Genomic DNA, 21,240 nt, shown 5'->3' with positions numbered 1-21,240 from the left:
CATATATAAATATATATAATACAGATTGTAAAATGTTAAACTAATAAACTGAGTTCTCTGCACTCTGCATTTGTGTGTTGTCGTGTGATGCTCCCAATGTCCATCATTTCTGATGTACATCCACTGACATGCAATACCAATTTCACTTGGTTTATCTAAGAAAGGATCAGTTTTGATGGGGCTCTTATCAACAGGAAAAATCTTACCACTAAACCAACATCATAGATGTATAGATTATCTAGTTATTCTTATTTATTTTCTTTGAATTTTTGTTCTCCCACCTCTAAAATCAAAATTTAACACCTGATTCCTTACAGTTGTCTCTGCACATTAAACTGCAATGGGAGACAGAACTAATTATACACTTGTAATGTGTGGCCTATATATCTTCAAATACCCCAATAAGACAGGTATTTTCATCTGTCAAGACAATGGAAGCTCGGTTTGTAATATTAGTAATAATAATTGTTATTAATAATAATATAATAATAATATGAGAAGCCAATCAGGAATATTCTCTCGCGTTTTGAGGGCTTTCATGACTCCTCCTGCTTTCCGTAGTGAGACCGAAGGGGGCGGGACCGGCATGGCGGCCAAGGTGAGTTACACTTCCAACTGAGTTAGTTCAAATGATTATGTTCATTCTTTTATAATATGTCCATTCTGCAGCAGAGTATCACGCATTTTCGTCAAGTATAATTTCTCATGAGTTGCATGATGCAGCTGTTAATCAGAGCGTGAGCACGCTGTTTGTTAAACCACAGCGAAGAACATGCTGTTCCTAAACTCACTCTCATACATGAGCTTTTTGAGGCACCTGTCTCTAGTTTTCGGGAAACGACTTTCAAAAGACAGCTTTTGGTTTGGGATTATTACACGCAGTAAAGCGTCTTTTCTTGCTTCAGTCCATTAAACTAATACAGATAATGTGCTTAAGGGAAGATCAAGAAGCTGAAAGGGGGAAAACGCTAAGCCAGGACAAAGCTGATTGTTATACTACAAATGTCATTATATTATTAGAGTTATACGTTATTATAGGCATTATATTACTGCAAACATGTTCACTGAAAACTACACAACACATATAAATGTGCCATCATATTCCCATGTTTTGGGCATGAAATATGGTAGTAACATGTAAGTCCTATCTATGGTATATGAATGAGTCTTTATTAATAAAATATTGTGTTGATCCTCAGATTCTGAAGTACGCAGCGCTTCCTGCTGCTGCTGCAGTGGGTTTGGGTTCACTCAGAATTTATTCCATGAATGAGAAAAAAAATGAGGAGCTAATATCTCCAAGAGAGGTAAGAAGTCATGTTTGGAATATAATACACCTATTAGCAGTGTTTTTGATGTATGTGCATTATTGGGGATGCATGAATTTAGCAAGGATGCATTTATTGGATCAAAAGCGACAAATATTCATAATGTTACAAATTATTTAATTAAAATAAATTCTGAAAAAATATGTTGTGTTTTCCACAAAAGTTCTTGAGCAGCAAATCAGCATATTCGAATGATTTCTGAAGGATCATGTGACACTGAAGACTAGAGTAATGATGCTGAAAATTCACCTTGGCCATCACAGGAATAAATTCCATTTTTAAATTGTAATATTTCACAGTATTACTGTTTTTGATTAAATAAATGCAGCCTTAGGAGATTAAGAGACTTTAAAGACCCCAAACTTTTGAACAGTAGTGTATTAGTGTGAAGTAATGCATGTGTTAAAAATATCACCATGACCTCTCTTTCTGTTTCTGCCTCTGTCCAGTTGTCTATCTACTCCCCAGATGTTCCTGCTGTGCCATTAGTGGAAGAGCAGCCTGGTGTAGTGCAGACGGGGCTGGGGGCCGTGAGGACGGGCCTGAAGCCGTATGTCAGAGCCGTGCAGGTCTGATACACATGCTGTCCTGTCACAACGTGATAAGGAATTAGTTTGTCATTAGCCATGTTTCCGTCCACCTATTTCTAAACAAATTTTGGAATATCACATAAAAAAGCGCTGGATGGAAACATCAAGATTCACATAAATTCTAAAAATGTGCATAAAAAAAATCGATGCACTCAATTGAGTTGGATAATTTTTTTATCCAATAAGAATAAACAGGAAGGGTGGCTGGCCGCACACTGATCCACTCAAGACTGAAAGTCTACAAAAACATTTTTTATTTTTTAAATTGCATCGTGCAAAAAAAGTGCAGAGTTCATGCGAGTTAAAAACAGAATAGACACCAGCAAGCAAACATTTCAGCACATTGCTATCTTCAGAGCACTGGATCAGTGTGCGGCCAGCCACCCTTCCTGTTTATTCTATATACCATTGGCTCTACGCACCTGTAGTACAAGGACCTGCAGTACAAGAACTTTTTTTCTGTTTGGAGCGCTACATATTTTTTCTAGTTTTATCCAATAAGAAGACATGCGCATGAACTACGATGGAAACACATTTACAGAATGAATCCCTCGATGCTCAAAAAAACAAAAAAAACAACTCAATGCCTCAACAGAGGATGTGATTGGATAACTGGACTCACCAGCAGATCAGTTTAATTGCACAGCATCTCATATGTTGTTTTAGTTATTCTGAAATGCCTGAGCCAAAGTCTGTCATCAGAATGATTTGGTATAATAACCTCCTAGAGCCGCCTCCGAACGCAAGATAACATGACAGCATTGATTGCGTTTCATTTTCCCGCTCTTTTGTTCTCTTTAATACATGGGAAGGAAACTGTGCTTTATTCGCAGATGTTTCTTGCGATATTCCAATTTAACGTACAAGATAAATCCGCAACTTTAGGTGGAAACATAGCTATTATAATACGATTGACAGAACAACAAAATTATCTGTTAGCATTCTCTCTTCTTTTTACAGAGCGCCTTGACTTCAGTCAAAGTTGGTGTGATATCCGTTTACCATGCCGGGCAAGGTGAGTCTGATGTGTGCGATTGAGCGAAAGGCTGGAAATGACTGTGAACCTGACCTTTAACCCCATACCTTCTCATTTCAGACACGTATCACTTCCTTCGAGATCCACCCCCTGGCTTCCTGCCAAGAGTGGGTGTCATCGGTGTGTCTGGATTGGGTGGCCTGGTTCTGGCACGCAAGGGTAAGCTTAGTGTGCGGTCACTGCATGTTGTTTTACCGTTTAAATCAATTAAGAAGCAGCATCTGTGTGTATGTGTTTTTGCCCAGGCTCTCGTTTAAAGAGGATTGTCGTTCCTCTTGGACTGGCTACTGCTGGTACTGCTGTATGTTACCCCACACAGACTGTAGCAGTCCTGAAGGTACATTCTCTCTCTCTCTCTCTCTCTCTCTCTCAAAAATATTTTGACTTGATGTAAATTTTTCCCAAACCTAGGAAATCTTTTCTTCTCCAATATATTTCTACTTCATTGTTGAAACTATTTTTTTTTAAATAGATCACAGGTAAAAAGGTGTATAGTGTCAGTTCATCTGTTGCTTCAATGTTGAAATCCAAACCAAAGGAAGATGTCATCATGTCTGCTGTTAGCGTGGAGGTAATCTACATATTTCATATTAAAACCAAGTTATGTTGGTTTTTATAGTACATATCGCAAATTTGGATAAGTGTCTGCTAAAGTAATAAATGCAAATATAAGCCCCTTAAGTTGGCTTTTTCTAAATGTTGTTGATGTAAACAATTCATCTGTGCACTTTTTTTTTTTGACATTGTAATTTTCGATTAAAGTATGATAACTTGAACTTCCGGTGAAAAGACAGACTTCTCCAATCATCTTTTCTGCTTAAACCCTCTTTCTTATAATCGACTAGAAGCTTGCGTTAAGACCTTTACAATCAACCGAAGAATAGAACCAATTCCACACCCTACTTTTTTAAATTTTTTATAATCTGTTTCACAGATTTCAGATGTACGTCACAATATGGAAGAAAAGATCTGTCGCTAATTTAAAAAACTTTACACAAAATTAAGTTTTTTACTAACTGTGAAACTTTTCAACCTTCATAATATATTTCCAAGACCCTTGTGATGGTACATCGACTTACAATAGGTTGAATGACACGTCTGCCATAGCCTGACGGGGTCTGTATCGCTTTTACTGGCACTATGTAACTTCGGGGTTCGGGTAGTAACCCAAGTACAAAAATAACTACAAAATTCGATTGCTTTACGGCATACGTCACTTCCCCCACCACTTCATCAGATTTGGACGTGAGAGGCCAACCAGCGTTTGTTTTCGGCTTTCGTGCGTATGTTTTTGTCATGGGGCTGTTTACACCTGGCCACTTCATGCGTTTTCTCAGATGGGATAGCTATCCGATCGTGAAAAGACCAGGTTTTAAAGCCTTCCGAAACGCATTCAAGACGGATTTGAATCCGATCGCTCAAACCACTTCAGGAGGAGGTCTGTGCCGCATTCCAGACGAAACTGGACAAGTGTAAATGCATCTGGTTGTTGAAACCACATATGTAAATTGTACTCCTCTCAAAAATGCTAAAAATAAAAACGTGTGAGAGCGTGTTATAGGCTATATGTTATAGACAGATATGACGACGCTCCTGGAACACGCATCACCGCAGATGAGCAACTGAGCATAGTCATTAAGAGAACGTGCAAACTATCGCAAATCAAAGTGAAAGTAAGTCCCAGACGCTTAACACACAATCATCATCATTAAAAGTAAAGAAATGAAATGATCTTACCAGGGCTGTTACTGATCTCTCTTATTGCGGTCTTTGATTTTGAAATTTTAGCTGATGATCAATAAAATGCTGTGCATATGACGTGCACTCCATTAAATCTGCATACAGCGCGGGAATTGAAGATCGGATTTAAATCCGTTTCGCAAAAACACATTTATGTGACCAGGTGTAAATGGAATTGTTTTGATAAATCAGATAGCTATCCGATCTGAGAAAACGCATGAAGTGGCCAGTAAATAAATCTCTTATTTGTAAACTTGTTTGCATTCTATGTTGTATGTTGTTGCGCTTGCTTGTAGTATGTTTTTTTTTATATGCTGTTCATTCATTTATTGCTGATAATTAGACCAGTCCAATAATTTCCACATATGTCTAGCTAGCTTTCGATTATCAGAGCTGTTAACAGACTTGCTAAAAAAACACTCGTTTCTCTTACGTGTTTTTTGCGTTATGTTTTATAGCTTGCCTCACGAACTAGTTTGCCAGCTGGTGTTGTGAGGTGTATTTATCACGTAGTCCTGAGGGATATCAGACGACGCTGTTGACGTTGATTCTTGTGATTATCATGAGAACAGTTTTTAATATCTCACATAATTATCAGGACATAAATAAGCCTAACGTAGAGGTTGTAAATAGTGTAAACAAGTACAATTTGCAAACTATTATGATAAATTGCAATAATCATGTCTACGGAGTCTATCTGTGCCTATTCCATGCCCGATGCAGGTACCGGTGTACAGGGTGGGAGGGTGGAGGGGTATTTACGACAGTGCAAGTATTCCATAGCGACTCTAGGGGTCGCTGTTTGACAAAAACACAATTCCTTCACAGTGTGCCTTTAAGCGTAGACAATTGACCTGTCAAGATAATTTTGCATTTATTTTACTCCAATGTTAAAAGTAAATTTATATATATATATAATTCTTTTTTTTTTTTTAAACAGTCTGCTGCTGCAGTAACAAGCCCAGATACAGAATCACCTGTTAAAGCACTTTCTGAACTCTCACCCGAGTCTGAGCCGCCCCCTGCTGTTTCAGATGAGGAAGTTACACCAATATCCAAAGCTGAATCAGTGGAATTGTCCCCAGTTGCTGATATCGTATCAGAAGATGTTGTAGAACCTCCCTCTGTTGTTGATTTAACAACCCGAATTGCTTCCCCACTCTCTGAACCTGAATCTCCCCCTGCACTTGAGACTGCCCCAGTTACAGAAACTACCCCTGAACCTGTTGATGGTACTGTCCGAGATGCAGAATCCACCCTGGAGCCAGTTGCTGAAACTGTCGAAGAAAGCACCCCTGAGCCTCCTGTCCCCCCTGTCCCAGAGCCTGTGGTCAAAACTGCCCCAGAAGCAGCACCTGCTGACTGTGCTGAAGACACTGCTCCTGAGCCAACACCTTCCGCTGAAACGAATATTACTCCTCTTGAGGAGTCTGATCCTGAAATTGTCCCAGAAGCTGCCCCTGCTAGTCCAGAATCCACCCTGGAGCCAGCTGCTGAAACTGTCGAAGAAAGCACACCCCCTGCCCCCATCCTTCCTGAAGATACCACCCCAACCACAGTAGATGAGGAACCAGCTTCTGTTACCCCGCCCCCTGCTGAAGAAGCCATTCCTCTGACTCCTCCCCCAGTGGAAGAGGCTCCGCCTTCATCTCAACCTCCTGTAGTTGAGCCAGCCACAAGTGAGAGAGCTTTTTATTTTTTTTTATATTCCTCCAAGTCTAATGCAGCCTTCCTAGTAAATTCCTGTAGAATAAAATGGAAGAATTGATCAGTTTAATTTTTTTTAGTATCTGACAAAGACAGGAAGGGTTAATTAAGAGCAAAATATGCACCTTAATTTGTGTGTAATTTATGATTTTTATATTTTATTTTATAGATATTTTTATATTTTATCAATCAATCAAATAATGGGAAATGTTGTTTGGTCATTTTGTTTGGTCACTTTTAATAAATTTTAATGCATACTTGCTGAATAAAAGTATTAATTAAAAGTAAAAAAAAAAGTCTTTCTGACTTTTATACTGGTCAGTAAATACCAGTTTGCTTCCACCATGTTTGTTTAATTTACATTTTGGTTCTGTTCGTGTGCATCTTCATCATCTACATGACTTGGCAACATACGTACTTCCTCTTCTCCACATACTAATATCCCTCTTTTCTTCTTATCCTAGTAAAGTCACGCTTTGTTCCTGACCCTTCTCTGCTGGACCACGGCCAGTCTAATCCAGAGGACGCAGACATGTACAGCACACGGAGCTGAATGAGTGATAGTGACTGCAGATGAGAGAAAGATGGAAATTATGAGATATTTTAATGTGCCATGTTTCCAGCAGAGTTTAAACGTTTTGTAATTAGGTTTAATTACAAAATTATTATTTTACCAATAATGTGAAGAAGGTAATGGCATGTTTCTTTTTTTCTGCGATGCTTCACTCTTATGTGAAGTTTCTTACCTCAGCAGGGATATCAAACACACACACACGTCTGTGTTAATACACATTGTCCACATTGTGTTTAGTAGCTCTTTCTCATTGTGACACTACTAAGGAAAATCCAGGCCCAGGGTTACAGTATTTTAATAAAAAGTCTGTGGTCCCTTAGTCTCATCTCCAGGTTTATTTCCAGTAGCAACAGCAAGTTTGTTCATTTTATACAGTTACAATTTGCATTTAAAACTGGACCACACCAAAACCTTTTTTTTTATATATATATGAACAAAAAACATTTGACGTATATATGAGTATTGTCTTAAAAATATGCTATAGGGGTTAGAAGAAAATATATCAAGCTTTATCTACAAAATCTTGACTTGAAAAATGTGTTGAATGATCTATGCAAATATTCGTTCACGCCACATTTTAAATTTCAAAAGGGCTTTTCACACTGCGCGTAACGTTGTTATAAACCCCGCTTTTTACCCGGGTTATGACCAATTTTGCGTTGTTAACCTAGTATCCTAGCCCTAGTATTTCTCAGAGGGCACTGACGGTGCAGAGTAAATGTTTTACATTAACATATTTAATTTATACTGTCTTTACATGAATCTGTTGTCTGTGCAAAAGAAAAAACAGGACATGAAAATAAATAGATTTAAAGAACGTTTTGAGTTTGTTTATTTTTCTAAAACGTTTACTGAATTTTCAAACAAAAGATTATAATCATTTTATCTATACAACAACGAACAAAAACTTGCTCAACAAAAAAGCCATTTTACACATAAAATTAGTCTTCCAGTCCCCTAAAATAACTCGAATAAGAACACACTGATATCAGTCCCAGGACATGTCATCTGACTTGTACAGGACTTTGCTTTTTTTGGCATGATTGATTTTTTTGTTGTTAGGCGAGTACTCTCATTGAGTGCTGTCGGGCTGGCAGATGTCCGCTGTCCTGTAGAGTTTAGAGCAGATCATTTCCACCCTGCCTTCTCCAAGCAGACACAGATCAACAATACACACCACACGCTCTGACTCCAGCGTAGGGGCAGAACTCATCAACGACTCTGCAGAAAAAAACATGCACTGTGACTCGCAGGTTATTCAGCAGAGATGGAGGATGTGAACAGAACAGAGTGGTAAAACACACACACACACACACACACACACACACCTGGTGCGGGAAAGCTGCCGTCTGGCTGAACACACAGACGTCCTGATGAAATGCAGGACAGCAGTGAGTTGTCATGCTGAGTGTGTGGCACTCCAGCAGCTCTGGGGTCATCAGATGAGATGACGGGCACAAACAGAACATCTACTGCAGCCGTTTGATTCAGCCCTGAGAGGAGAAGAGAGGTCCTGTTATAAACTGAAGCTCCATTCCACAACACAGTGAGCTGCAAGTGCTGCTCTCACCCAGAATCGTGAGCATGAAGTAACCAGGGCAGGCCACAGGTGTGTGCGTGTGCGTCTGTGAGGTCAGATCGGGGTTCCATCTCGCTGGGCTCAGGTTCAGGTCATGTAGTAGAACTTCTCTGTCGTCAAAGTGGAATTTTTCAGGAATGCTTTCCTGATCGAGTCTGCCACTGCAAACGTGATCTGCCACTTGCTGTTTCACTAACGGCCAGACTCTGCTCTCCCATAATGCAATGGGGTGGCTAGCAGCTTGCTGTACATCTGGGACTTGCGATGTCTGGTCAGTCTCTTTAGAAATAACAACACAATATTCAATATTACAATACTGTTTAGAAGTTTGATGTTTTTGAAAGAAGTCTCTTATGCTCACCAAGGCTACATTTATTTAATCAAAATACAGGTCAAACAGAAATAATGTGAAATATTATTAAAATGTAAAATAACTTTTCTGTTTTCTGCTAAACTGTAATATATTCCTGTGATGGCAAATCAAAGCCATTACTTCAGTCTTCAGTGTCACGTGATCCTTCAGAAACCATTCTAATATGCTGTTTTGGTGCTCAAGAAACATTTCTTATTATTAACAATGTTGAAAACAGTTGTGCTGCTGAATACCTTTTCAGAAACAATGATACATTTTTAAAGATTTTTTAACATTATAAATGTCTTAACTGTCAATTTTGATCAATTTAATGCATCCTTGCTGAATAAAATGATTGCTTTACTGACCCCAAACTTTTGAACAGAAGTTAATGTATATTTTATCATTACAAATTACTCCAGACATTTAACACATTCAATTATGTATTATATTATACATGTGTCAGTGATGTTCAGAAGGTGCGACACCTTTTCCTACAGCTGACTGTCTAAATGATATGTGTTCGTCTTCACCCTCAAATTCGTCTGACTCCAACTCCCCTTCGTCCTGTTGTTCTTCTTCTTCCTCTTCATGAGAGGTAAAGGCTACCTGCATACCTGCACTGTACCTCAATGGAGAAAAAAACATTATTCATATTGTGCACTTACAATGGGAGTCAATAGGGCAAGGCACTCAAATGGAATAAATGCTAAATATACACAGTTTTCAACTGTGGTCGTAAAAACAACAACAACAAAAAAAAAACAGGTACATTTTCAGATTAAAATATATGATACTTAACTAGACAATAAAAAAAAAAATCATATAGATATTTTGTTATCAGTATGCTTAACTGAAGAGTGACTTGTTTTATTTATGGGCTTTAACACACAATATTTTAATTTAGAAGAATTCTTTACTTAAAAAATAAACATGTAGATGTAAAATTGAATAAATTCTTACGAAATTCTTCCTAATTAATTAATTCAAGTGAGACTGAGTGTAATGTGCTTAGATTACCTGTTGGACTGCATTTTGGATCTGGTAAAATACTGACAATGCACTCTAAACAAAGAGGGGAAAAAAATAATTGGTGACATACTAATGAAATTAAAAACTTTTCATATTAAGTAATTACACTAATTAAGCAATATTTGTTCATCCTTGTTGCCACACCTGCCACTGGCTAGTAAACCAGCCATAAATGTCTTACCTGCCAAGAAACCGTTTTTTCCATAAATTTTTATTGACATTTGTCTTTAGACTCTTCCTTAAACATTTACACCGCTGATCAAAAGTTTGGGGTGATTTATAATGTTACAAAAGATGTCTATTTCAAATAGATGCAGTTCTTTTCATCACATAATCCTGACAAAAATGCATCATGGTTTCCACAAAAATATTAACCAGCACAACTGTTTTCAACATTGATAATAATAAGAAATGAAAAGCAGCAAATCAGCATATTCGAATGATTTCTGAAGGATCATGTGACACTGAAGACTGAAGTAATGATTCTGAAAAATCAGCTTTGCTATCACAGGAATATATTACATTTTGTAATATTTTAAAATAGAAAACAGTTATTTTAATTTGAAATCAAATTTCACAATATTACTGTTTTTACTGTATTTATGATCTAATAAATGCAGTCTTGATGAGCATAAAAGACTTCTTTCAAAAAAAAAAAATTATAATAATCTCACTGACCCCAAACCTTTGAACAGTAGTGTATAATGAAAAATACCATGGATCTGATTCACTTTGGCTACTTGTACTGGTTAAGAAAGCTTTACCTAGAGTCTGTCTGCACTCTCCTGCGTTTGGGTGAGACAGTAATATCCGAATCAGGAGAGGTTGAATCAGTTTCTCTCTGTGACAGAGTCATCTCACCCTTTGTGTTGCTGACCCCGCGTACTGAGACACCCTCCTCCTTTAAAGACATCACCAATGATGTTATTATTTTTGTCAGCACATTTAGATTCTTTCAAAAAAAAAATGTAAAGGGAAATAACAGACTGTCCTCATGGTGGCTGCAGCTGACTGGCTGTTTTCATCTTGATTCAGAAGTACAGACCTGTGGTGTGGCTGACTCAGGCTGTGGTGGCCAGATGTGGAACTGCACAGCAGCCACGTGACCCTGTATAGCTACTCTCCTGTGCTCCCTGTACTGCAGACTCTCCAGCTCCCCCTTCAGCTCAGCCACTGCTGTTATAGAAAACTCATCTACAACACACAGGATTAAACATGTGACCCCACTGATTTCCATAGTAATTTTTTTCCCATACTATGGAAGTCAATGTTGCCCATCGACTGTGTGGTTACCAGTATTCATCAAAATATCTTCCTTTGTGTTCAGCAGAAGAAAGAAATTCATACAGTTTTGGAACTTGAGGGTGAGTAAATGATGACAGAATTTTCATTTATCCCTTTAAAACTGCAGTGTACCAAAGACAGTCTCAAAAAAACAGTTTGAAACCGCCCCCGTTTCCTACCGTCAAACATGTAACCGTCTCGTCAACATGCGGGGCTTTTCTCCACTGGCTTTCTTTGATGTTCAAAGCGTTTCTAAGGATGCTGATTTTTAGAAGGCAGTTGTCTGACTCTGAGATGGCGAACGGGAACATGGTTTGTGTAACATTAGCAACACATTATTAGCTGTTTGATAACAAAGTCAAGCAAAAGGCTAATCATATCAATTACCGTTATGTGTCCGACGTTGTAGAGAGCGATACATAAAACACATTACCATTCTTTCTGATACATCAACTTATACGAGCCTGTATAATTCACTCTTATACTACTTCTTCAGAATCAGTTTCTGGTTCAAACATACATGGCTGAATTAAACCATTAATTCCACTTGCCACTATGAAGGATTTACTAGAGTAAAGTTGAGCGAGTGGATCAGGTTTTTTGAACTTGTGTGAGTGAGTGGAGGCGGGGCTAATTTGCATATTCATGGATGTGTGTATACTAAATGAAGCAAAGGGGGTAGAGTAACATTCAAGCTCTTTTATTATTGATATTGATTATTATTGATTAGTGATATTATTTTCACAGGAAAAAACAGATATGTCAAAAATATGTCATTTTGATGAGTTTTAAAGGGGTGGTATAATGCCCCTTTTTACAATATGTAAAATAAGTCTCTGTTAAGTCTCAAAATACCCCACAGATAATTTTTTACAGCATGTTAAAATGGTCCCTTTTTGAGGGTCAGTAAAAACGCGTCGTGTTGAGTGTGTCCCTTTAAATGCAAATGAGCTGCTGCTCCCAGCACAGAGTGCGGAGTGTGTGTGTTAGCAGCTCCGATTACCTCACGCAGACATGTCAGAAACTCATGTCAGAAACTGTACTGCTTTTTATGTTTAAACTGGAGTCGGATAATGATGGAGAGACTCAAGAAGAAGTGAAAACATGTAGAATGCAAAAGGACATTTCTGAATGGTTAGTTGATAAATTTATGTTGCTGATGTGGAGTTAACTATCTTCAATTAGCATATTCTGTCATGATAATCTATAAAATCGCTTGTGTGGAAACTGTTGTAAGATGCCTACAGAGTGACATGCTATTGCATTTGTGTTTGTGTTACGTACTGTATTGTATGTGAAAAGACGGATGCGACAGCTTGAGCAGACTCCCAAATGTGCTGGACTACAACAACTCTTCCTCTTCTCAACATGGACTGCGTGTTCCCAGGGGCGGGGTTTATGTAAATTTTAGGGTTAGTGATGTCACTAACCCGGGATGAATGTCATGTAGTCCCTACCAGCCGTTTGTTGTAGTACTTTAAAACGATTTATTTAAAAGAAAATATCTTCCTTTGCTTTGAACTTTGAGCATTGTAACTTTGCAGATGTTGTTCATGCTCAAACAGCAACATTACACACTAACTAAAGTTAGAAAAGTGAAATCATAATCAACCACTCCTTTAAGGGATACAATTATTGACTGCAAGGGGACTTTAAAGGTGGCGTAGGTGATTCTCTGCAGAATTTTTTTTGTTATCCTGGTTGAAAGTCTCCTCATATCCTGATAGCAATCACTCTGCTAAGCGGTCTAAATGTATTTTTATAAATACATGATGTATTGCAATAACGTTGTCTCTGGTCTTCTTGTCTGTGCGCGTTCATGCTTTCAGGAGGTGTGGCTTTGAACAGCGATTTGCAGGGAGGGTGGGACGTACGCTTTTAGTGCTATCAGGCTAAAGTTAGCATTTTCCCAGATGCCCGACAGCACCTTTAATATTAAAATATTGTCTCAAGTCTTCTGAACATTGGAAATAAAATAACATGACTGCATGCAATGGTCTTATTTGCATTACTGTCTAAATTTAAAGTAAGCATGAAACTGAATTTATTTCTTCCCTATTGTAAAGTATATAAGAGTGAAATGTTGGGCGGGACTTGATTTTGTCCATTGAGAATTGATTGGATCGTTGTGGTTTGCTATTGCTGTGATCTCATGTGAGATCCCCTCGCTCAGTAAACACATTATCAGAGAAGTCTTGATTAAAGATTATGAGGCACATGGATTTAAAACAAATAAAAATAATAATGTAAACAGATAAATCATGTATAATAAATGTGGACTTGAAATTCTTACTGGTCATGTTGCTATTGGTGGTGGTTGGTGTGAAGGTGGGTGGGGCAGGAGGGTAGCGGTAATGTCCTCCAACTGCAGTCCTCCGCAGCATGACACTATCCTTCAGTGTCTTGGTCCACTGGATGAACGCTTTAACTTTAGGCTCATTGACGTAGGGCTGCTTTTTATGGCAGCCTGTTAATGCAAAAAAACAGACATATAAACAGTTGAGCTGATTGTGGTTATCTGTGACCTCATTGTAGCTGAAATTTACCCGTGATGAAGAGCTGTGTTTCTGTGCTACTGGTCAGATACACAGAACAGCCTGTCTGATACACCCTCATCTGAGTGCACACCAGGTACGTCACTGAGAGAGAGGGAGAGCGAGAATCAAATCAGGTCATTCAGCATTACAGAAATACAATGCTTGTGGACATAAAGCCATGGGCGGGGTTTTTACTAGGACAGATGTTGTTGAAAATCTCTGGCTGGGATGAGGAGAAGATCTCCAGGATAAAGGGAGAGTCAGTTGTCCCATCCACTGCATGTACCCAGCGATACGCCCAAAACTTTTCAGGTCCTGACACACACACACAAACATGCTGATGTAACGATGGTTTGATTAAACAGTCAACCCTAAGTATGAATATTAATAATGAAGCTAGCATTAGCAAGCATATAAAGGAGCTGGGAGAGGAGGCTGAGAAAGCGAGCTACTGGCTATGGCTCCGGAGGAAATACAACGGCTGGGGGCCAACACCCCTGTAAAGGCAGCTGCAGGGGGTGGTGGGGAGACGTCCCCTATATGCCACTGCCCCCCCCCCCCGCGGAGATGTACTGGTGTAAGGGGCGAAACATCAGTGAACGACGGCCTCCAGCTGACGAACCTGCAGTTTACCTAATGGCATCGGCGGAGGTGCGACAGGCCGTAAAGACAAACCAGGAACAACATCTTACCTGTATAATGATCTTAACTGACAACCAGCTGTTCATTATTAGCCTATACCTGTCTTTTCCTTGCTCCTGATTCGCTCAACCCGGCCCACATAAGTCACTAGACCAATGACATCACAGGCTTGGTTACTGTTCATTGAGTCCACCTCTGACCTGATCACAGAGAGAGGGTTTGTTTAGTTAGAAGACTTTATTATCCACAATGTGGAAAAATATTGTTTGGCTTCATGACAAAAGAATGTGTATTGTAAATAAGACAAAAACAGTAACATATTAGGTATTAAAAATAAAAACCATAATGCAATAAAATAACCCTAACACATTAATAACTATACTATTACTTAACTATACTATTACTTACTATACTATTACTTACTATTATATATATATATATATAGTGGTGGTCAAAATTGATGGTACCCCTGATAAATATGATAAAAAATGGCTGTAAAAAATAAATCTGCATTGTTTATCCTTTTGATCTTTCATTCAAAAAAATCACAAAAATCTAACCTTTCATTGAAGTAAAAGAATTGAAAGTGGGGGGGGAAATCACATTATAAAATAAATGTTTTTCTCCAAAACACGCTGGCCATAATTGTTGGCACCCTGTTATTAAATACTTTTTGCAATCTCCTTTTGCCAAGATAACAGATCTGAGTTTTCTTCTATAATGCCTGATGAGTTTGGAGAATAACTGACAAGAGATCAGAGACCATTCCTCCAAACAGAATCTCTCCAGATCCTTCAGATTCACAATTTCATGTTGGTGCTTCTTCTGTTCAGTTCACTCCACTCATCAGGTCAGGGAACTGGGACGGTCATGGCAGAAGCTTCATTTTGTGCTCAGTTACCCATTTTTGTGTTGATTTTGATGTTTGTTTTGGACCGTTGTCCTGATGGAAGATCCAACCATGGCCCATTATAAGATTTCTAGCAGAGGCTGTCAGGTTTTGATTTTTTATCTGTTGGTATTTGCAAGAATCCATGATACCATGTATCTGAACAAGAAGTCCAGGACCTCCAGCAAATAAATAGGCCCACAACATATAAGATCCAGCAGTGTATTTAACTGTAGGCATGGGGTACTCTTCATCCCTGTTTGCACCGAACACATCTGGTGGGTTTGCTGGCAAAAAGCCCTTTTTTTAGTTTCATCTGACCACAGAATCCGGTCCCTTTTGAAGATCCAGTCATGTCTGACAACTGAATATGCTGGAGTTTATTTTTGGAGAAGCGAGGAGGATTTTTCTTGAAACCCTCCCAAACAACATGTGGGGATGTAGGGGTTGTTTGATAAAAAATGTTAGGCTTTCTGACCCCCAAGACTCAAGTAATCTCTGCAATTCTCCATCTTTGATCCTTGGAGTCTTTGGCCACTCAAACTATCCTCCTCACCGTCCATTAAGACAATATAGACACACGTCCTCTTCCTGGCAGATTCGTAACATCTTAAGTTAATTATAACTTCTTAATTATTGCCCTGATGGTCAAAATGGGGATTTTCAATTCTTTAGCTATTTTCTTACAGTCACTTTCTATTTTATGATGCTCAACAATCTTTTGCTGCACATCAGAACTATATTCTTTAGTTTTACTCATTGTGATGGATGATTCAGGGAATTTGGCCTTTGTGTTTCCTCATATTTAAACTCCTGTGAAACAATAAGTCATAGCTGGACAATTTCATGTTCCTAGTCACCCTGGTGTGCTAATAAAGGTAAATATTAATGGGAATATATTTCAGAGATATTTTTCTCATAAAAAATTCTAGGGGTGCCAACAATTGTGGCCGACGTGTTTTGGAGAAAAACATTTATTTCGTAATGTGATTTACCCCCCAATTTCAGTTCTTTTACTTCAATGAAAGGTTAGATTTTTGCCAATTTTTTGAAGGAAAGATCAAAAGGATAAACAATGCAGATTTATTTTTTACAGGCATTTTTTATCATATTTATCAGGGGTGCCATCAATTTTGACCACCACTGTATATACATATATATATTTGTATTGCGATATATTGTGACACGATATATTGTTACACCCCTACCCCTGTATATATATATATATATATATATATATATATATATATATATATATGTGTGTGTGTGTGGCATATCTAAAAATGTAATTAATTCCTGTGATGGCAAACATGAATTTTCAGCAGCCATTAAGTTTTTTTCATTTGTAAAATGTAATTTAGTTTTTTTTGTGATCAAATTTTTATTGAGTTACAGAATATTATTGTACAGAAACAAAAAATGTAATTTAGTTTTAATTATATTTTGGTAATCTGAATTGTTTTAGTCGTCTAAAACCTAATGGGTTTAGTTAAATTGTAATGCATCAATTAAGCATTTCTCTAAAATTTCCAAACTCATTAGCTACTGTATATACTCCTGGAGAAAATATCTAGGCCTATAACCTGTTAACATGCATGATATTAAAGGTGCAATAGGTGATCAGGGAAATGCTAACTTTAGCCTGCTAGCATTGAAAGAAGCGCCCGCATACATAAGTATGTGATTATGAAATGACTCCAGTTCAGAAGTTGACCTGTTGATATAAAGGAAAGAAAGCACAGTATTCGAATCTCACTGAATTATCTGCATAGGGCAAAGTCAGCGGTACATAGAACTGCACTGTCAAACCTGAAATGTAGATACTGGCCACTTGTTGTCGGTTCAGAAGGAAAGTTAGGTTGTACGCCTGCCATTCTCGCTCTGTCTGCACAGCGTACGTGAACACGCTGATGATGTATGATGTCTGCGTGAACAACACGCAGTGGTATGCAAACACACGTTGACTGACAGGGGACACATGGAATCATTTCATTCGGACCGAACAAACATTTTATATCAGGATATGAGGAGACTTTCAACCAGCATAACATAAAATGTTTCTGTAGAGAATCACCTATTGCCCCTTTAAGGTTTGAACATGCAATACAGACACAGATTTAACTGCTGTGACATAACGTCTTTATTTATCTTAAAATTAAATAAAATATGGTCTCTTCAATTAATGATATATGCATACAACATTCTTAATACTTTCAAGCTGATATATTTGTAAAAATTAAATAAAGATGAATCTATATTAAGCTATTAAAATTATTCAGTCAAGTGCATGGAGTGATTTTCTCTTTTTCTTTTGTTTTATTACATTAATGAAGGTTTAGGCCAAATGCACGGATTCAATACACTGATACACTATTCTACCAAATGTTTACGTTCACTTAAGACATAACTGACTGCGTTTACGTGAATACTTGGCAAAACTGACATTTTGACATAATTTTGTGTGTATTTGTCCGTTCAAGCACGAAAAGACGCAAGACAGCTCAATTCAGCTGTCTGAGAGGAGGCTTTCTGTGAAAACGGACTGAACTGAGCTCTCTTTTGCAATCGTCCTGCTTTTTTTATTTTTATTCATCCATATGTCTGCTCTTCTCTTTCTCCTAGACGTTTACATTTTTGAATGTTTTATGACACATGGAAGTGTATGCCAACTTGTGTCCCACCAGGTAGATCAGCACGTTACAATTCAAAAGTGCACATCATCTACCAAGCAGGACATCAGTTCTGACTGGATCTCTTCCCAAATCGTCCCTGCCTAACATTTTTAACATCTCATTTTTATTAGTTGACGAAAATGTCAAAAGATTTTTGTCTTAGTTTTTGTCATTCAAAACTGGTTTTTATTTAGTTATAGTGTTGTTTTCGTCAGTGAAAAAAATTTGTTGATGAAAATGAGTATTCATCATTGAAATTAACACTGAAATTAACAATTGAAAATGTTTGTAAGTGGCGAGTATGTGTACCTTGTGGCAAAGTTGTATGGGACATCAGGCAGACCCCACTGAGGCTGAACACTTTTTGGTGGAATCACCGTCACTACAGATGCAGGACTTCGAGGATTTAAGCAGATCTCTACAACACACAAAAAACCACAACCAAAGAGCTGAAATAATGTAACTTTTCCATGAAATGGTCCAATATTGAACCTGTATAATACAAACCCAGCTGAAATACTTGCATAAGAAAGCTAGCTTTGGAAAAAGCTCTGGAGTTCATACCAATGGAGTGGAAAGTCATAAGAGAGAGTGTGTGGATCTGTGGTCTAGAGCGCTTCTGATAACTGTGTTTCAGCGAGTACTGCTGTAGATATAGAACTGAGCCAACTGTCAGTCGGTTGAACCACTCAGGACAAAGATCATTCCATACAACCATAGACATGACGCCACTCTGATCAGCCACCTCACAGTACACCTGAAAGAAAGAGGGAGCAAAAAAAGAGATTATGTTTGACACCGCTGAAATAATCAATAGCTGCAGACAAAAAACTATGTGACCTACAGTATGACCTCAACTCACCTGAAATGGGAAGTCAATGTTTTGTCCTGGTTTTCCATAGTATCGGATCCTGGACCTATGCAGAATTCGGACCAGTAGTGGGAGAGGGCGTCTGGAGCTGTGAAAGAATGCATCCAGATCCGCAAGAAGAGTGATTCTAGAGACTGAAAAAAAGAAAGACAACAACATTGACCAGACTATTCCTATACTAGTATTCCTAAATACTATAACTATTTCACTATTATAAATTGTGTGCAAAAGAACAGCTGTGTTTGAATATTACAAACATGTAAATTCTCTCATTCGATGTTGACATACAACTCCATTTGTCAAACTCAATAATCCAACACTTTTAAGCTATTATTATTATTTATTTGAAAATAGTTGTAAGTCTCCATGAAATCAAAAGTGACAACTCTTATATTTTAAATGGAATATTGCAGAATTTATTATAAATTATTTATCTGTGCACATAATTTTCTTAAATTTGTGTGCCCTCATAATCTTTAATAAAAATAACTTCCCCTCCATCTTGCAATGACATTTCTTCTGAATATTCATATTCTCTCAGATGATGCGTTTACTGGCATGAGGGCGGGGCAACCTGTCACTCACATATCACAGCAATAGCAAACCACAACTACTTAACAATCCATCAATTCTCGATGGACAAAATCAAGTCCCGCCCTACCTTTTTCTTGTGCAAGAAGCCGTTTCACTTTCATAAGAAAGAAAAGACTATTGCACCTTTCGATTCATGCTAATTTTAATATTACTATATATCTTTTAATATTTATATACAAATATTTAATTGTTGTATGGCACTTATACGTTTATTAATAATTACAAGCAAACGTTTTGGCCCTAAACTAACTAGGCTTTTATAGGTGTATAAAGCCTAACTTTTATTTAAACCTTTAATATGCATGTATGTATGTATGAATATACATCTGTGTGTGTGTAATGTATAAATATGTATGTATTTATGTATGCATGTATGTATATAATACACACACATACAGTATACACAGTACACACACACATTTTTTTTTCCACTGCTAATCTCATACCATCAATAACCACGTCTGGAGGTGGGTTGTTAGGAATCCACACGCTCCCATAAGGATCATCGTTTATCCACAGTGGTAAATAATATTTTCTGCTCAGCTGCAGGGGTCCATCAGATCGGGTCACATAGTCCTGGCACCACTGCGGGATTTTCTCTATGTCTTTAATGGACAGAAATCTCTCAGGAAGCCCCACGACGCTGTGAATGCCGTCTATCCTCAGGTAACTGTGACTCAGTCTCGTCTCATCGTGAACCAACGACAACAGTGACACCAGGACCCCCGCCCCGCAGCGCAGCGAGCCCGTCCGGACCCAGCGGGTCAGACTGTCCGCCAGCTGACACTTCATCCTCCATCGGCCGTCCGTGATCGTCAGGTCGTAGCTGTAGCTCTCACCGGAGGGATGTTGTAAGCCCAAGTACCGGTCCAGAGCGACGACAGCCAGGCACAGCGGGCTGGCGAGGGTCAGGGAGAGAGTGTGCGCGGACCGCAGCTGCTCAAACACAGCCTGAAGAGCAGAACCGGACCCGCTGTCACTGTGATCCACTGGACCTGCCATCTCTGAAACCTGAGACGGTTAGAACATCTAGACCCAAACCTCTACACGATCTGGCCCGAACCAGCATTTAATGAAGTTTAATACGTGTATGAGTAACTTATATGAAAGCGACTACAGGATATAGACTTGCTAAGCTTGCGTATCTGAACTTTACACCGTATTATTCTTTTTCATTTCATTTTAAAACAATAGAAGTTAATGCGATTTTATAGCATACACTGTCATTTATTGAAATCTGAAGTCAGCTCAATCCTCACGGAATGTAAACAAACTCCAAGCGCGCGGCGAGTTCGTGTTTCTTCTTCCCGAATCACGAGCAGCAGCAGACGATTAAACACTGAAAGTAACCGCAGCGCCAACTACAGGCACGGAGGACACGACAGCGACACTGTCCAATAATAACCAACTGCAGAACCGCAGAACCATACGTCATAGCAGTGTGAGGACGACAGCGCCAGCCTAACAGTCTGATGCCGGAAATGGGCGGGGTAAAAGCATCTAAGGGGTGGAGATGGGTAGGTTTAGGGGTAGGTTTAGGGATCAGGGGGTGGAGATGGGTAGGTTTAGGGGTCAGGGGGTGGAGATGGGTAGGTTTAGGTATGGTATATGTAAGGTGGATATGTATGGTATCCACTTCCGGCACCAGACTGTTGGGCTGGCGCTGTCGTCCTCACACTGCTATGACGTATGGTTCTGCGGTTCTGCAGTCAGACCTATCTCACACTGTCTGCAACTTTGATCCCACTTTCACAGATAAGGCTAGTCCAGACCAAACTGCATGTTTGAGCTGTTTTAACGAAAGTAACGTGCA

At 38.6% G+C, this 21,240-nt stretch overlaps 2 protein-coding genes across 5 annotated transcripts; one reads left to right on the top strand and one right to left on the bottom strand.

Annotated features, from left to right (window-relative positions):
* The first annotated feature begins 552 nt into the window (after nucleotides 1-552).
* On the top strand, nucleotides 553-7,792 carry apool (apolipoprotein O-like). Its single transcript, XM_084113861.1, has 9 exons — nucleotides 553-598; nucleotides 1,200-1,307; nucleotides 1,778-1,897; nucleotides 2,879-2,933; nucleotides 3,015-3,113; nucleotides 3,200-3,291; nucleotides 3,427-3,525; nucleotides 5,635-6,373; nucleotides 6,866-7,792. Exons 1-9 carry the CDS (start codon nucleotides 587-589, stop codon nucleotides 6,952-6,954), a joined length of 1,413 nt encoding a protein of 470 aa, XP_083969987.1. The 5' UTR covers nucleotides 553-586; the 3' UTR covers nucleotides 6,955-7,792.
* Nucleotides 7,774-20,768, bottom strand: radx (RPA1 related single stranded DNA binding protein). Of its 4 annotated transcripts, none has more exons than XM_084113859.1 (15): nucleotides 19,874-20,768; nucleotides 18,825-18,967; nucleotides 18,527-18,719; nucleotides 18,272-18,380; nucleotides 14,501-14,601; nucleotides 13,955-14,074; nucleotides 13,769-13,861; nucleotides 13,516-13,689; nucleotides 10,984-11,132; nucleotides 10,703-10,839; nucleotides 9,927-9,971; nucleotides 9,440-9,534; nucleotides 8,546-8,833; nucleotides 8,304-8,468; nucleotides 7,774-8,196 (listed from the first exon to the last, which is right to left on the bottom strand). In XM_084113859.1, exons 1-15 carry the CDS (start codon nucleotides 20,427-20,429, stop codon nucleotides 8,048-8,050), a joined length of 2,517 nt encoding a protein of 838 aa, XP_083969985.1. In that variant the 5' UTR covers nucleotides 20,430-20,768; the 3' UTR covers nucleotides 7,774-8,047. The 4 variants fall into 4 exon arrangements, with proteins under 4 accessions (XP_083969985.1, XP_083969986.1, XP_083969983.1 ...); XM_084113860.1 differs by having other exon boundaries at nucleotides 9,440-9,528; nucleotides 19,874-20,757; XM_084113857.1 differs by having other exon boundaries at nucleotides 9,395-9,534; nucleotides 19,874-20,736.
* Between the last annotated feature and the right edge of the window lie 472 nt (nucleotides 20,769-21,240).

This window comes from Abramis brama (assembly GCF_963993115.1).
Source record: "Abramis brama genome assembly, chromosome: 5".
Lineage (NCBI taxonomy): Eukaryota > Metazoa > Chordata > Actinopteri > Cypriniformes > Leuciscidae > Abramis > Abramis brama.
This window is presented reverse-complemented; position numbering and strand designations above follow the sequence as displayed.

Excerpts from the sequence above, each read along its gene's own strand:
- apool (XM_084113861.1), top strand. Across the intron at positions 2,934-3,014 it reads CGTTTACCATGCCGGGCAAG|ACACGTATCACTTCCTTCGA; the intron begins GTGAGTCTGATG and ends TTCTCATTTCAG. Across the intron at positions 6,374-6,865 it reads TGTAGTTGAGCCAGCCACAA|TAAAGTCACGCTTTGTTCCT; the intron begins GTGAGAGAGCTT and ends TTCTTATCCTAG.
- radx (XM_084113857.1), bottom strand. The coding sequence starts at position 20,429 with ATGGCAGGTCCAGTGGATCACAGTGACAGCGGGTCCGGTTCTGCTCTT. Across the intron at positions 9,535-9,926 it reads TCCAAAATGCAGTCCAACAG|GTACAGTGCAGGTATGCAGG; the intron begins GTAATCTAAGCA and ends TTCTCCATTGAG. Across the intron at positions 8,469-8,545 it reads CTTCATGCTCACGATTCTGG|GGCTGAATCAAACGGCTGCA; the intron begins GTGAGAGCAGCA and ends TTCTCCTCTCAG.